General features: G+C 37.0%; 1 protein-coding gene across 1 annotated transcript in view; it reads left to right on the top strand.

Annotated features, from left to right (window-relative positions):
* YES1 (YES proto-oncogene 1, Src family tyrosine kinase) overlaps positions 1 to 16,698 on the top strand; it is a 49,958-nt gene extending 33,260 nt beyond the window's left edge. The window contains exons 3-12 of the mRNA XM_063395798.1: positions 3,767 to 3,866; positions 4,533 to 4,631; positions 7,620 to 7,723; positions 7,910 to 8,059; positions 8,283 to 8,438; positions 8,714 to 8,893; positions 11,122 to 11,198; positions 11,529 to 11,682; positions 12,221 to 12,352; positions 13,126 to 16,698. Of these exons, the coding sequence (XP_063251868.1) occupies positions 3,767 to 3,866; positions 4,533 to 4,631; positions 7,620 to 7,723; positions 7,910 to 8,059; positions 8,283 to 8,438; positions 8,714 to 8,893; positions 11,122 to 11,198; positions 11,529 to 11,682; positions 12,221 to 12,352; positions 13,126 to 13,334 (1,361 nt within the window). The 3' untranslated portion in view covers positions 13,335 to 16,698. The remainder of the gene's footprint in view (positions 1 to 3,766; positions 3,867 to 4,532; positions 4,632 to 7,619; positions 7,724 to 7,909; positions 8,060 to 8,282; positions 8,439 to 8,713; positions 8,894 to 11,121; positions 11,199 to 11,528; positions 11,683 to 12,220; positions 12,353 to 13,125) is intronic.
* Positions 16,699 to 16,722: the final 24 nt, after the last annotated feature.

Below are 16,722 nucleotides of genomic sequence, written 5' to 3'. Positions count from 1 at the left end.
CAAAATTAAAAACTTCAGATTCAGGAAATTGATATTTTAAACTGGTTTCAAGTCTGATTACTTTCAAGTTATATCAATACAACATTGAGTCAATTTATAAAGCTGAACAAGATTTGCATTATATTCTGTGTACTTTACTGTGGGAACAATATGTGTGAAATGAAAGAGCAGAATTCCCGTTGTTGATGGTCATACTAAAACCAAAATGGAAAGTGTAAAAATAGAATTTGCAACACACAGAGATCTTTTGGCTGAGGTATAGAAGATACAGCATTTTTAAGCAATGTGCATATTTGATGTTATAAACTCACTTTTATATCAAAATGTTACAACTCACAAAAATGCTGGTTTTTTCCACATAGCTAATTTCATCGTTATTGTGGATATTTTTGAGAGGAAGCTGTGATTTATTCTTTTTTTTTTGAGAGACACTAAAAAGACCAATTTATTCTAGAAGCTCTGTACAGACACTTCGCAGAACAGAGTAAATAATTTCTTATTAGTCTATTTCTAGTTTTCCCACAAACCTCAAATGTTGGTACAATCACAGTGCTTCAGCATTTACATTATTCCAGTGGCATTTAAAGTCTTTTAGACACAAGAAATTTGAGATCCATGAAAACATATTCTGACCTTGGCATTAAGCAATTCAGGAAACCAAATAGGATTTGTCAAGTAATGATCACCTCGTAGTCCTTTTCTTGGGAATACATTACAAATCAAATAATAAAATGAACATCTAGTCTGTATCATTTATGAGTCAGCTCTGAGTCCCCATTTTGGATGAACATATGCAGAAATTAAGTAAGGACAGCATTTATTTATTTTCATTAGCTCTGCTGAGGAAAGTTTATTGTATTTCGTCTTCCCCAAGAACCTTGGCATATTTCTTCTTACAAGATCTGGTTCTTTGGTCATGCAGGAATCTCCAGCAGCGCATGCAGGCGCTCCTGGGCATAACCAGACATCAGGGATGTAGCCCCACACCAGGTACCACAAATCCTTTGCTGCAGAGACCAGAAGGGATGTTCTCTTGCCTGTTCCTGCTGATTATTAAGCATGTTATGTCTTGAACCAGAGTCAAAAAGAGAGATTTCTCGTGAAAAGAGAGTCTGATATCTCATCAGTGTGAAATCAGTTATCAGCAGGGAGGCTGATTTGTGTGAATGCTCTCATTGTTTTGCAGTTTAAAATGATACTGCATATGAAATTATTTCTCCTCATTCTGTAAAACTAAGCCATCCACAAAAAAACCCACGCATTTAAATAAATACATACATTTATAAATAAAATTACACTAACAGTTATTTGATACATTCAGAACTGCTTTTCAGATCAATCAAAATTGGGTGTTTTTGTGAGTGAGTGAGATGACAGTTTTCATCTGCTGTAAGCTTTTTGTATTTGTGACCAGTAAAACCCTGGATCACATTCTGTCACCCTTTGCTTCACAAGAGAGGAGAATAGATGGGCTTGTCAAACAGGATGTAAGTGTCAGTAGTACTTATCCAGTTGATCAGTGATCTGTGACAAGAGGATGATATGGTTGTCATCATGGTCTGTAGTGAGGCTGAAAAGAGTTGAGCCATCTTTTATTCCTCTAGAGCAGAAAAGGAGAAGAAATCTGAGTTAGTCACACTGCACCTGCATTACACACTGTCTTCAGATACTTTGAATTCATAGAATATTGCTGAAAATCAAAACAGAAAAAAGGACTGCTGTTCTTGACTTCCATGAAGCTGTGCTAGTGCTCTGCAGTCCCCATGCTGAAGAAGAAGGTAAAAATCTTCTCTCCAAAACCAGTTATAGATGAGAGGATAGAATTCTGACCTAATAAAAGGAAAAGGTTTAAGGGAAGTCTTGTGGTTGCAGATAGCTTGAGCAGCTAAACTGAATCACCTCGCAGAGGTTCACAAAGAATACAGCTGCAACAAACATGAAATATCATTTGACAGTATCTGTGTTTAAATCAGTGTGTGCTGATGCTGTTCTCTTCAAGTATTTTATTCTTTGCTGTGAAAAAATAATGCTTGTGACTGAGAATAAAAAGAGGTTTTGTGTTAGCTGAAGTTTTTCAAGTTTCTTTATTCGCATTAAAAACTTTTGTGATACCGTGACTTGAGAGTATTGATTGTTTTAATCTGCTGAGGAACTCTCTGTGGATGGTTTCTTTCCATAATACTTGCTTTCTGTTTGTGTCAATATGGTTGTATCCTCACTATTTTCTTGCTCCACATATCATTTTGTGTCATCAAAATAATGTAGTAATAAGAAAAAAATGGTAGAACTGTTTTGATTTTTAACTTAATTTAGGAGCTGCTAACTTCTAAGGAACATTTTCATTCATTTTCAGTTCATAAATCAGACTTTAAAAAAACCCCTCAATTACTCTAACCTCCTGTGGGGATTTTGTTCTGTTTTTCCTAGCGGAACTGTAAATTCATTTCCAGCTGAGGCCTGCTGAGAGACTGTAACCACAGGAAGACTCCAAATCAAATTAAAATATTTAGGTGATTAGGAGCTCTTATGTGAGAAAGTGTACATTGCAAAAGAATATTTTCTGTAGATTGTCCCCATTGCATTATGTATTCATCCTTTCTGATCACTGTCATGCAAATTGTAAGATCTAAAATTAGATGCAATGTGTTTCTCTTGGTGTACTTTCATGTAAATCCTGGTATGTATAAGTGCATGTTAGAGATGTAGTATACATTTAAAAATATGTTATTGCTTGGATGATCATTGGGGTTCTTAAATGTTCATTAGACTAGCATTTCTAGAGCTTAAAAAGTCTTTCTGAATAGTCTATTTGCAATTTTCTGTTTTAACTTTCTCATAGTTATGGTACATGGTTCTTTATTTTTGCTAGTAACTTGTAGAACCCAAACAGCCTGTTCTCTTTTCCCTCTTCTTCCTCTTCTCAGTTTTATAGATTAGTTGTTTGAAGTATAGAAAAAGGTTTCCTGCTGGTAAATGTAGAAGCCTTCCTACCATCCACCTCTCTCACATCTGTCCTACTTGGGGGACATGTTCAACAGCGTGCCCCATACCAGAAGTGGGATGGGCAAGCAGATTCCATAGGGTTGGTTGAGTGCAGCTGTTCCTCATGTGACCTGTCTTGGTCTTTGTTCTCTGGAGTAATGCACTGATGGATCATCCTCAGCGAGGGTCTGCTTCACAGGTGGGGAGACTTGGTGGAATCAAAGAAATCATCAGTGCTAAAGCAGAGCAATGTCTTTGTCCTCAAGAGAATGCTTTTATTTCTGGTTCAGTTCCTTGGGTAGGTCTTGATGTGTAACCTCAAAAAGTTTGGAATGCATCAGTTATTTATAGCTAAGTGCAACAGGAACTTTTACTTCTGTGAGAATTAGCGGCTGATGGGTCACCATTGTGGTGGTGTAGATCCTTCCAGAATTGCATTTCTTAACAAGAAGCAAGCTTAACAAAGAAGCGATGGGTTTGGAGTTTTTTTACTGATGATGCGTCATGCAGGTTTCTGTATATAGGTGCTGTAATTATTAATGTAGTTCCAGTGATGTGCCTAGTGGCCTTTTGTGGTGTGGAAGCATATTTTCAGAATGTCTGTTTATAGGCATTGCTCTCTCCTAAGAAATTAGCAGGTTATTGATCTGTCTTCCAAAAAGAGATCCAACCCGGAGTATTTAGTTGCTTCGAAATCAAAACTGATCGTTTCATGGACAAGACTTAAATCAAATGTTGCAACATTACTGCTATGTCATACGGGATATTTTTTCTTTTTCCTAAGGTGGTGTTACTGTATTTGTGGCCTTATATGATTATGAAGCTAGAACTACAGATGACCTTTCATTTAAGAAAGGTGAACGGTTCCAGATAATAAATAACACGTAAGTGTTCTCATTCACAGACCTCACTGGGTTGTTTGGAATAATTAGGTCCTTAATTCTTTTGGAAATCTGTGTATCCTATTTCAGTAAAGGGTAGATTTTTTTTTTAAATACATTCAATATTCAACAAGCTTGTATTAAAATATATAATACTGCTAAGGCAGTAACTTTTCAGGTTGAGATCAGGGTTTGGGTGCAGATGTAGAACTGTAGCAGCTGTGGTAGCCCCAAGCCTCTTCTTGGTTGCATGACTTCCTCTCTCTCCCTGCCCCAGCAAGGGACAGCTACCCCCTCTGGGGCAGCAAAAGTGGGGACAGGTGCTGCTCCATCCCAGACTGCACCTGGAGTTACTCTCTGATCTGGAGAGGCAGATGAAGACTAAACAACTCAGAAGTTTATTTACACATCTCTGCCATAAAGCATTTTGGTTTTATATTAAAAAAAAAAAAAACCAAATCTTTAAAATATGACATTCCACTGAGGCATTTGTGTTGCTCACAGCACAATGAGATGTATGTAGATACAGCACAAACTGTTTTAGATGCCCTTATAATTAAAATAACATGTTACCTAAATTTCCCAGCCTTTCACATGTGAGTACGTTACAAGTGCTACAGAATTGTGTGTTGTTTATATGTGGAAGAGGTAATTGATGTTTCATTGCAGGGAAGGAGACTGGTGGGAAGCAAGATCTATTGCTACAGGGAAGACAGGCTACATCCCAAGCAATTATGTAGCTCCTGCAGACTCCATTCAAGCAGAAGAGTAAGACACTGTATCTTGACAATGTTACACACTTTGTACTCTGTGGTGATACTGGTTTTTAAATTCATTTAAGAGTAAAGTAGAATACTGTTAATGAAGGGATAGCAATGCTACTTGGATTATGACAAAGGTATTAGTAAGCATGAGGTAGACATGCATGCAGATGTTTTATGACTGCTTGCTACATGCAGGGCTAAAGGAGAAAGGATGGGAGAATTCAATAATGATAGAAATTGGAGGACACACCTTGTGTATGATATAAAGCAAAAATGGATGGGTTTCAGCTGAAGAGTGCACACACCTTCAACTCTAGGTTTTTATCCTTATTTTTGCTTGCTAAACCCTGAGTCAAGATCAACTACTTGGTATGACCTAACTTAATATTCTAAAAAAGCATTTGTGTGCACAGTTATTGCTAATCTATTAATCTGTAATAACTTTTTGGTGACAAAATTGCTTGGTATGCTAAGGACTGCTACGAATTTGGAAAATTATTCTGCTTTGTGTGCCAGTACTCCCTATGTTTATTTACTAACATCCTGGAGTGCTTAGACAATCACATACAATGACTGTGGAACGCGTAGGTTGGAGGGTTGGAGTAGAGTTTTAGGTTATGCTTGTTCCAAGGGATTGTGTTTGTTGTACTAGAAGTATAAAGTTGCACAGCTCTTGTTTCAGTGTAGGGGCATGGTACTGCCAATTAGCAGATTCCCTGATATGTGATCTGTGCACTTAGCTCTGTTTGCTACTGCATGTCTGGGAAAAGTGCCTGATTTTCAAGATGTTTCCTGAATCTCAAGCTGAGACTTCAACATGTTGCTGCTGCTGCTCTCACTTGGCTCTTTGCTATTAAAAAATTATTGCATCAAAGATCCTCTGTTATTTTCCACCCTTGAGTTTCATCTGATTTTAAAATTATTAACTTTTGTTTATTTTAGGGGAAAAAAAGTCAAAGATTTCTCTTTTTTTTTAACTATGCAATAGAAGCTTATGTCATTACAACTGCAGTGGTGGTAAAATGGAAATGGTAGCCCTTTACAAAGAAAGTATGGTTCCTAAACACTGGCCAGAACCGAGTGGTGGGATTTGTCATAGGTTTATATGATGACTGGAGGTAAGAGTGAAGGGTGAAGATAGAGGAAGCTTTTAAAAACTGTTTATTTTAAAGAACCAGTGCTAATTTTATGATATATCGCCACAGCATCTGGAATAAAGTTAATTTGCTTTAGAGTTTGTTAGCCCTGTGCTTTGATAGTGTGTAGATTATGTGTTGTGACTACAATTAGAGTTAGAAGTGCAAATACAATACAGACCCCCTATTTGCTAAGATTTTGTCGCTGGCTTTTTCTAAGCCTGGAGGCATTTATAGCAGAAACTGCTTGTGACAGGATCCAAATTATTTGTGTACTTTTTTTAATGACACCATAATATAAATCTTTTATTGTCTCTAAAAAAAATAAAGCAATTCAACCTTTCTATAGATAGTGAAATCAAACAGCCCTTTCAAATATAGTTTGTAAATTGTTGTTGTAGTCCAGGGAAGAGGCATTTTCATGTGAAGTTATGAACTGGGATTCAAGTTGCCTTCTGTAAGATTGTAGGTTAGATCTAAATTGTCTCCTGTGTGTATGCTCTCGTATACATTTCTAATTTTGCATATCTCCTTCAACACTCAAACTGCAAATACAACAAAATGTAAGAATAAGATTCAAATTCCTGTGTGATTGCACAGGCCATTTTGTTCATGACCAACAAAGTGACCCCTCTTTATATACGTTTTTTTCCCCAGGAAATGTTTCACCCACAGAGGCATTGTTTTGCAGCAGTTTCCAATACTACTTTTCCCATCACTCGTGAAGCCAAATTAGATTGACAGTGAGCTAGTGATAGACAAAAATGTTTGAAATGTACACTTACATTGCTTTGTAACTTCTGAGGCATTTAATAAAAATAAAATGTAGTTAGAAATAAGTCTTATTCCAAAGTCTGGGGGTTCTTATGATGATGGACCTTAAAATTATTACTGGCACTGTGTGCAGGCTGTTCATCAGGATGAGTATGCTGTCGGAGTGTAGAAGAAAAATCTTTTGTTGAAGAGCTGAAGGCAAGAAAAAATGCAAGTCTTTTAAAACATCGGTGTTCTTTTTGGTATCAGAATGATACAGCAGTTTAGAGTGTTATTCACAGAGAAGTGAATGACACCTATCATAGGGTTGTTCCTAAATGATCAGCAGAAAAAAGGGCTCTGTCTGCTGAGGTGGAGAAAGATGGGAGGTAACAGAAACTGAAACCGGAGAGTTTCCAGCTGCATATAAGAAACTTTTTTATCCTGAGGACAGCCAGGAAGGGGCACAGGTTGCCCAGGTTGGTGCTCTGTCCTTCAAGGTTTTCAAGCCTGAAGTAGACTACAATCCTGAGCAACTAGGAGTGATGTCACTGCTGACCCCGCCTGCAGCAGGAGGCTGGACCAGAGAACTCCAAGGGTCCTTCCAACCTGAATGAACCTGTCATCCAATGATATTTATGCACACTCACTTTGCATTAAATATTGTTTTCTAACATAAAGCCAGAACTTTTTAAAGAAGGGAGTTTCAGCTGCTGCAGTGTTGAGTGTGCTACCAAAGTGTGTCATCTTGGCCCATAAGCTTAGCCTGAGGAGGGTGTTAAGAACTGTTAAGAACAGTTGATGTCCATTGTTAAACCAGCAGAAAGCCACAGTATTTGCAGATACAGGGCTCTTTATATGTATTTTGTAAATAATATAAATAAGAGTCATATAGAAATAGGTCGTTGTAATGTTTTGATGGTATGGATGTCATTGCTTTTCTTGATCTGTATCTGCTGTGGTACTTGCTTATCCACACAACCCAGCAACTGTTCTGGAATATTAGTAGTCCAGTCAGTGGTTGAGATCTCTAAGTCTTTTGCCTATATGAGTACCAAAGCATAGGAAGCTTTTGTTTACACATTTCCTTTTAAATTTTCTAGGTGGTATTTTGGTAAGATGGGCAGGAAGGATGCAGAAAGGCTGCTTTTAAATCCTGGGAACCAGCGTGGTATTTTCTTAGTAAGAGAGAGTGAAACCACTAAAGGTATGTATGTGTCTGTGTATCTCTTTCCCATTTCCTGCTCTCCCCACCAGCAAGGTGAACATTTTTATGCCTATCCCATGATACACAGGAATGTGCACACCGTGTATGTGTGCAATGGCAGTTGAGGAGAGACATTAAATACCTTTTTGTATTTCAGTGAAGAACCAGATGTGACTTTTTTCCTAGGTGCTTATTCCCTTTCTATACGTGACTGGGATGAGGTCAGAGGTGATAATGTAAAACACTACAAAATCAGGAAACTTGACAATGGTGGATACTATATCACAACCAGAGCACAATTTGAATCTCTGCAGAAGTTGGTGAAACACTACAGAGGTAAGCCCAAGTTCCAGTGTCCCAGTTTTACCCTGTGCCTACTGTGAGGAAGAAGGATTGCATACAGAGCTTATTGTTAAAATTCACAACTATAAAATTTCTTTCTCATTTCAGCAAAAAGTAAACAGACTAGTTCTTTTTCATCAACATTAAGATGCTACTTTTGTTACAGTCTTACCCCTGCTTAACTGTGAAGCTGTTAACTATTTTTTGTGTTTTCCAGAACATGCTGATGGGCTATGTCATAAGCTAACAACTGTGTGTCCTACTGTGAAACCACAAACACAGGGACTAGCAAAAGATGCCTGGGAAATTCCTAGAGAATCTTTGAGGCTGGAAGTTAAGTTGGGCCAAGGATGTTTTGGTGAAGTATGGATGGGTAAGAGCTTAATGTGACACATTTCAGATGTTCCTGTGAGTGTTTTAGTAGTATTTTAAGTAAACCAGTATTGGGATCTAAAAAGATAATATCATAGAGAAATGAAGGGGAAAAGTACCAGTTAAGATCATGCATGTAGTAGTGAAATTAATACTCAATATAGTTCTAGTTTATGATTATTCTGTTAGCTAAGAAAACAGAAGCAAAAAAAAAAGTTTCAGCAGAAAATCTCTTCACTATTACAGTGGGGAATAAAACCTGATCTGTTTCTCTAGGAACATGGAACGGCACCACAAAAGTAGCAATCAAGACACTAAAACCTGGTACAATGATGCCAGAAGCTTTCCTGCAGGAGGCTCAGATCATGAAGAAACTGCGACACGACAAGCTCGTTCCGCTGTACGCAGTCGTTTCTGAGGAACCCATCTACATTGTCACTGAATTCATGACAAAAGGTGCGGGACAGAATAGTTAGAAATACTACATTTAAAAGGTTATTTAAGATCTCAGCAATAAATCAAATGTTTAATTAATGTTAGGTATAAGCTAACTGGAGTATAAGTGTTAATTTTGATTAAATTAAAATGAGCAACGCTTGACCTACTTGGAGCTGTTCTGATTTAGATTATGGACAGAGGCATGATTTTTTTGCACATCTGTGTCACCCTTGCTAATCTTTCAAGTATAAGATTGAGGGGTTTTTTCTCCTTGTTTTTAGCATGTACTGTCCATCACATTTAAATGGAACAGTATTGCTGGGAATATTATTATGAGATTATGGCTGCCTGTAGACAGGTCATGCTAACAACAAAACATCAACATTGAGCTTTGGATTCTTTAGTGTTTCCTTCCCAGCAGTGTAATAGTAAATTTTTAAAAGGTTGAGCATTTTTTTCCCCAGACTGCCTCCTTTATCCCCTTGTTTTCAGTCTTTGATCCTTCTTCCTTTGCTCTATACCATTTCCCCCTCCCCCTGCTGCTGAAACAGAGATTTAGAGATTTAGGCAGAATGTAGAAATAAACATCATAAGCATATTAGTGTTAAGAAGCAGATTTCCAAGCCAGTTATTCCAATTTTTTATAAAATGCAGACTTCTGCTCAACTCATAGAGAAATTTTGCTATCCTCGTAAGATACAGAGGCAAGTGAGTAGCTAGTTGTGTTCAGTACTGCACCACAAATCTATGGGTTTGCATTTTTCCTGTTTGGATGAGGTTTTTAAAGGGTTGTATAAATTTAAAAGTTAAAAAGGAACAGAAAATGTTAAAAGTTCCTTCTGCAGTTTTGCTCCTAAATAACACAAGACAGCCATGCAAAATCAGTTTTCATTGTTCAAAATCAGGTTTCAGCAAGGCAGTAAGGAAAAAACTATTTATAACTGTCTAAAGAAAAGCAAAGTTTACTACCAGAACTGGTTACCTTGCAAAAGCAGAAGTAAAGAAATGTAATTTGTCTAATTTATAGATTCAAAATGCTGTTGGAAGATTCTTTTTATAGCTTTCCTTTGACAAACTTCTCACATTTTACAAAGAAAACACAGAACTTCTTTGTTCTGAGCTAGTAAAACAATTTACTTTTATTTCTCCTGTTACAAGGAAAAGAAACAGGTACAAACTGCAAAGTATCCAGATGTTTTTGCCTTGTGGACAGGTTACTAGAGATCAGTGTAAAATCTTTGCTCCTCTTCAGTCCTTTGATCTCATGAACCAAGGTCAGAAAAAGTCTGTGCAAACACACACAGCAAACACCAGCAGCAGTGTGGGTCTGGCCTGCCACATTTTTACTTTCACTGTGCAAAAAACACAGCAAGTCACTAAAGTTATGTTGGAAAATCTAATTCAGAGTTACTGCTATGAATCCACTTCAGGATATGCAGTCAAATGGTTTCTTTCCCCACTATGGCCACACTTGTAATTTTGTTACTGTAATTTTGACTGTGACAAGAGTGATTAGTTACCAAGTTTCACCAGTTTCTTTGGGAAGAGGTTCTCTTCTTACCTCCTGTGACAAAATGCCACCTGTAGGGAAACTGTTATGTAGAGACAAAGCTTTACTGCACAAGTAGAGGTTGTTGCCTTAACAGAAGCACGGGTCCTTGGAACTGATTTCAGATACTGCTCATGTAATGTTCTGGGTATGACTGCATTCTATAAATGGGAGAAAATAAGGTATCGTAAAGAATGGAAGGTCATTTTCCCTGTAAGAAAGAAAAAGCAACAAAATAAAAGCAACAATGTCAGAATAATTTCTCTAATATATGATTTGGCCTGGCAGAAAAATGTAAGTAAAAGATAGAGGGATTTTTTTGTTCTGTGTTTATAAATCTCACTGTGGAAGAAAGTCCAGCTAGGAGGAGCACTGATACCAACAACATGGGAAAAAATTTAATGTATTGTCAAAAACAGCAGTCTGTTTTATTAGTGTTTAGTTATTAGCATGATTGAAGTGGATTCCAAACCACTTGAATAGAATTGCACTAACTAGTTACCAGTGCAGAGGTAACTATGGGTGTGATCATTGGGTCACATATTCTGGTAAATTACGGATTTTCAAATACAGATTTCATGAGATAAATATGTCAATCATAATGTCTAAGAAAAAAATCTCATTTATGTTTTCAGGTCAAATTAATGTATTTGTTTTTTTCCTTTTCTTTTCCTCCAAAATTTGTCGTGTTTTACAGGCAGCTTACTAGACTTCCTTAAAGAAGGAGAAGGGAAATACTTAAAACTCCCACAGCTGGTGGACATGGCTGCTCAGGTACCAAAACCACTATATTTTGTACTTAGAGAAGAGGTATCAGATATCAACTAAACATAAATATTGAATGCTCTGGCTATTGTATGCTGCTGTGCCTTACACCTTGTGTTGTGGGTTTGTAATTTGTCAGAAAGGAGACAGTCTGGTTTGCAGTCAGCAGATACTGCATAGCCAGACACACTAATCAGTGCCAATCTCTTGGTCACTATGCTGTAATTCCTATACTTATACAATGGGAGTGGAGCTGAAATAAGGGAGTGCAGCTTAATGCTTGGGAGAAATGTATATAGTCATGAAAAAATAACCTTTTATAACGCTTTTGTTTTTGAGATTGCGGATGGCATGGCTTACATTGAAAGAATGAACTACATCCACAGGGACCTCCGGGCAGCTAACATTCTTGTAGGAGACAATCTTGTGTGTAAAATAGCAGATTTTGGTTTAGCAAGGTTAATAGAGGACAATGAGTACACTGCAAGACAAGGTAAGGCCAGTAAATTTATTGAATTAATAAGACCGGTTGCCTTTCAATTGCTTAGAGCTATTACATTTAGCAGAACTTGCCTTTGTATTCTGTGTTCATGGATAAAGATCATGCATGTAAGTGTGCTTTCACAGCTGTGTTTAGGTGAGCCCCTCGCCTAAGTGTAATCCTAGTAAACTTCCTTTCTTCAAAGTTGTGGCAGTTTGTGTTTTCAAAAAGCATTTTTAATTTTTTGGGGAGATAAAACATGCTACAGTTCAAAGAGAGATGAGATTACAGAGAAGTTGTTAATCAGGTTCACTTTTTCAAAAATATTTAAGCAAGATTCTTAGATGTCTTTAGTACCTGCAGATATTGTAGCCAATAGTTGCTGTCCTAGTTTGAGAAAAGTTGAAATACTATACCACCTTGAATTTTATCAATAAAGTAAAGTATAAAAATGTTTTTAGTGCATTATTCTTTTCAAAATATTTTCAAGTGTAAGCAAATTGTGGATTAGCAAGGGTAAATTGAGACTCTGTCTTTCCAATGTTTGCAGGAGCTAAATTTCCAATTAAATGGACCGCTCCAGAAGCAGCGTTGTATGGTCGGTTTACAATCAAGTCGGATGTGTGGTCGTTTGGAATTTTACTGACAGAGCTGGTAACTAAGGGGAGAGTGCCATATCCAGGTAACAGGAAGATTTAATAGATTTTTCTTGTCTTTGTTGTATTCTGTGCCTCTGAAGTTATCTTTTGTACTTTTTCCCTTCATTCAGAGCCCACAGTTGACAAGCAGAGACAAAAACTTAGTCACACCTCACTGGTTCCTTTGTTCACAGAGATACTTTGGTTTATTTTCAGGTTAAATATTGCATATTTTGAAGGGTTTTAAGATAATAGCACTTCTAAATGTGACTGGCAGTTTATTTCAGATTAGTGGGTATCCTTATGTTTCCTATCTGCTTGTTCCTGCTATTTCTACTTTTGACATTTTCCCGGCTACAGAGAGCATCAGGACACTGAACTTGCTGAGCCAGTTTTTGAAGCTAAACATTTTTCATTAGATACTTTGCTGGATCTGGAATTTCTAAGACAATTCTGTTAGGGATATATAAAGCTTTTTTCTTGGCTTGATTTCAAATTAAGTGGTCCTTGAGTGGAACCTAAGGCAGGGAGAAGCTATTTGTGCTTGAGTCTCCTTTCTGAAAGGACAGGTCCAAGGCAGTGGGAGAGGGAGAAAGGGGAACGGGCCAGGTGTTGAGGAATTACCAGTGTACTGAAACAACTTGCAGAAAATATGTATTTAATGCAAAATGCTTTATAGTGAATGAGTTTTTTACATGTTCATGAAAGGTTCTGTTCTGGTAGAACCACATGCATTGCAGCTGCAGAGGTTCTTGAAAAACTTTGGGAAACTGTTCTTTGTATAATGTCATTCAGAGCTGATGTGCTTTCCTTTTAGGAATGGTGAATCGAGAAGTTCTGGAACAAGTGGAACGTGGGTACAGGATGCCTTGTCCACAAGGCTGCCCAGAGTCTCTCCATGAGTTAATGAAACTGTGTTGGAAGAAGGACCCTGATGAGAGACCAACATTTGAGTATATACAGTCTTTCTTGGAGGACTACTTTACTGCTACAGAACCACAGTACCAGCCTGGAGACAATTTATAAGCCAACAGTCTATATAACATGCACAAATCTGCCAAATGTAAAAGACTTGCAAAGAATTCCTGGAGTCTCTAAGGAATCACAGGAAAGAAAACCTTTGCTACTTTGCATGCTCTTAATGGCAAACTGGAATTTCATAATGCAGTTGCACAAAACCACTTTTAAAGTGTTATACTCTGATTTACCAATGACATGTTTTTATTTTTTCCTCTTTCCCAACTTATTTTCAGGGTCCAAAGGAAGCTTACTGAAAATATGGGGCAGAAAAAAATGAGTGTTGGTGTGAACAATAGCAGAAAAACCAATGTTTCAAATCCTTTATTGTCCCAGTATTTGCTGATCATTCTACTAATGAGGGAATTGTCTGGAATTAGTGATCTTGGGGTAAGGCCTTTTTAAAGTAGAAGAACTCTGTGGGACCAAGCAATTCTATTCCAGTTCAGTAAAACTCCCTGTGTTTAAATTAACTACATGTGTGTGTGTGCTCCCCACCCCCGCAAAACAAAAGATGGTACAACTGTATTTGATTTATAGTCTCAGTCTTTAAGCTTCCACTTTCATGGACTTAATTAGGGTAGGCAGGTAAAAAGAGAAATTGGAACAGTGAACGAGAAACTTGATCTAAATGGTAGACCTCAGTAGTGAGATTAGAGAGCATAATGCACTGTGTTAATACTTGTATTGATATAACTGGAAAGTAGCATGAGAGATTTTTCCTTTTTTCTTTCTGCATAGCTAATTAAGAATAATGAAGGTAACTAGAAAATGAGGTAATATTTTATAAAATTGTGTTGATAAAGTATGGTGATATTTGAACTTGAAGCTATGTAATACAATCACGGGGGGAAAGCCTCTAATCTTTTAAGCTCCAATGGAACAGCAAACTTGTATGGGAAGACTACCTGAACAAGTTCACCAGGAAAGCAAGACTGAAGCTGGTAAAGGGCCACCTTTTAGTGCTTTTTCAGAGACAGGTTTGGTACTGTTGTATATGGCTTGTGAGTGTTAGCGAGGGCGGGTGCCACAAGTGCTATCTGTCACTAGGTCAGGGATTTGATTGCACTTTTGCTTTTCTTGGCTATTAAGACACACACGCAATTGCTCTTCCCACTTCTGCCCTTCTTACAGAATTATTTAACTAAAAATAAATGAAAGAAAATGTGAAAATTTAAAAAGTAAAGGGATAAAATATATTTAATATTATCCAAGTAATGAAACTTGCTGGCATTCAGCCAAACTGACACTACATCTAGATTTATTTTCTTTGGCTACTGACATATCAAGCAATAACGTCATGTCTTTTACTCAACAATTTGCATGAGGCTCCTGAATTTCTGATCAAGTTTATGTACTTTAATTTTGAAGCACTCTTACTCCATTACCAGCTTGGAATTCATATTATCATTGTAAAGCTATCCAACAAATGAATTCAGAAAGGCTGGTAATATAGTTCTGGTACTAAACTTAACATTCATGGGTTTACACTACATTGATTCCAACTACCAAACAGATCTGTGTAGGAACAGTGCCATCATTTTTCATATTCCCTCATCATTGCTCATCAACTGTACATCTGTGGTTATAAAATTTTAAAAGGGCTTTCTGTAAGAAAAAAAAAAAAAAAAACACACACACAAAATACTCAAAAAACCCAAAAAATGATAAAATTTTAATTTTTCTAAATATTTTAAAATTAATAACACAATCATATGAGTTTATGTATTAATACAGTCATAACAAAAAATGCCAAAAATGACACTGGCATTGTATGGATTTTTAATTACTGAATGGAACAGTTCATTGTAATAACACTTGTATAGTAAAGGAATAAAACACTAACTTAATGAACATGTTCATTGTAAATGGTTGTGTATTATAAAACTTCTCCAAAAGAGTTTGTATGTTTATGAAAATTTATTTGTGTCACTTGAAGACCTTGATTTGGTTCTTACCCTAACAGAGTTTAAAATTCACATTCACACTTTTTATATAAATAGTAATAAGTTTAATTATGTAACTAAGTATTTTTATAAAGTATGGCATTGTTGAACTGTTTTGCAGAATTGGTTCAAAATAAATTTCACCTTGATTGCATCTGCTTATTTGAGGTGGAGGAGGGGGGAAGGTGGGAGAGGGACAAAAGCAGAGTAGCCTTCACATTGAGGGGGAGAAGGCTGGGAATAAAGCATTCATGAGCTTTTTTTTTATCCTCTGTAAATTGTATTTCCATACAGGATTGTGAGTTCATTGTGCATTTTTGCTGTTAAAACAGAGATGTTTTCTAGGTCCTTGGCAGGAATGGGTAAGAACAATTCTGCCTGGGCTTAAAACAAACCCCTGTGGTGGACAGACGGATGGACTTGGGATTCTTATGAGAGCAAGTCCAACTTAAACTCTCAGCTGGCAGTCAGTGCCATGCTGTAAGGCAAGCACATACCCTCTCTCTTGCTTTCTCTGGGATTAGCAGCCACTGTTCACTTCTATCTAATTTTTCAGGGAATTTTATACATCTGTTCTTGTGATAGCCAATGTTTTATCTCAACCTCACTGAATGTTACCTGTCTCAACGACCAGTACAACTCAAAGTGCAGATCCTGGCATGTACATACAGTGCCATTGTAGGTCAAGAAGCTAATACTGTTTGAGTTTCAGTAATAACTAACACAGCACTAAAAGCATTCTCCTTACAGAACCTACAAATGGCAAAGTTTACTGTATTTTTAGTACTTCCTGTAATGTAATTAATGTTTTACTATTTTTAATGAGAACAGACATGTAATTTCTGGTAATCTGTACTACTCCCTGTTGTCCATCTGAACCTTGTGGTTCCCATTCTGCATGCAAGGAGGCCTGCAGACTATTTCTGCCATGCGTTGTTTCAAGCTGTAGTTTAAGAATATTTTCATAGTATTTTTGAGTAAACTTCCAAACATAAATGTGTACGATCCTACTGTTTAGACAAAGTACATTCCTACTTTAGCATAAAGCATTATGAAAAGAACCTTATGTGTTCTTATCCTTGCAAGTACTGAATTGTCATTTCACCAGGCTTGTGAGCAGCCCTTACAACTGAAAAGTAGCCTTGGAAAGGTTTGGAGGGATTTTTGTTGGGTTTGATGGGTTATTTTGGTTGGTTGCAGGGGGTTGTTTGTTGGTTTTTTGTTTAAAGAAAGACTTCTAGACTTTGCTGATGGGCAGAAACAAGGCAAAATGCTGTCTCACCAACAGTCATCTATTAATACTGGTTATTCTAAAACACATTTTCTGCAGCTGGAGTGAGTATAAGTGAATATAAAGTAAATTTAGTGAGCCCCCACTTTTGTTATTTATTTTCAACTGTTCAATAAACTTCTTGGTTTTTAAGTTTTCCGTGGAGATGCTGTAGATGTTT

Source organism: Prinia subflava, chromosome 1 (assembly GCF_021018805.1).
Source record: "Prinia subflava isolate CZ2003 ecotype Zambia chromosome 1, Cam_Psub_1.2, whole genome shotgun sequence".
Taxonomy (NCBI): Eukaryota; Metazoa; Chordata; class Aves; order Passeriformes; family Cisticolidae; genus Prinia; species Prinia subflava.
Note: the sequence above shows the minus strand (reverse complement) of the source record. Positions and strands in the feature narration are given on the sequence as shown.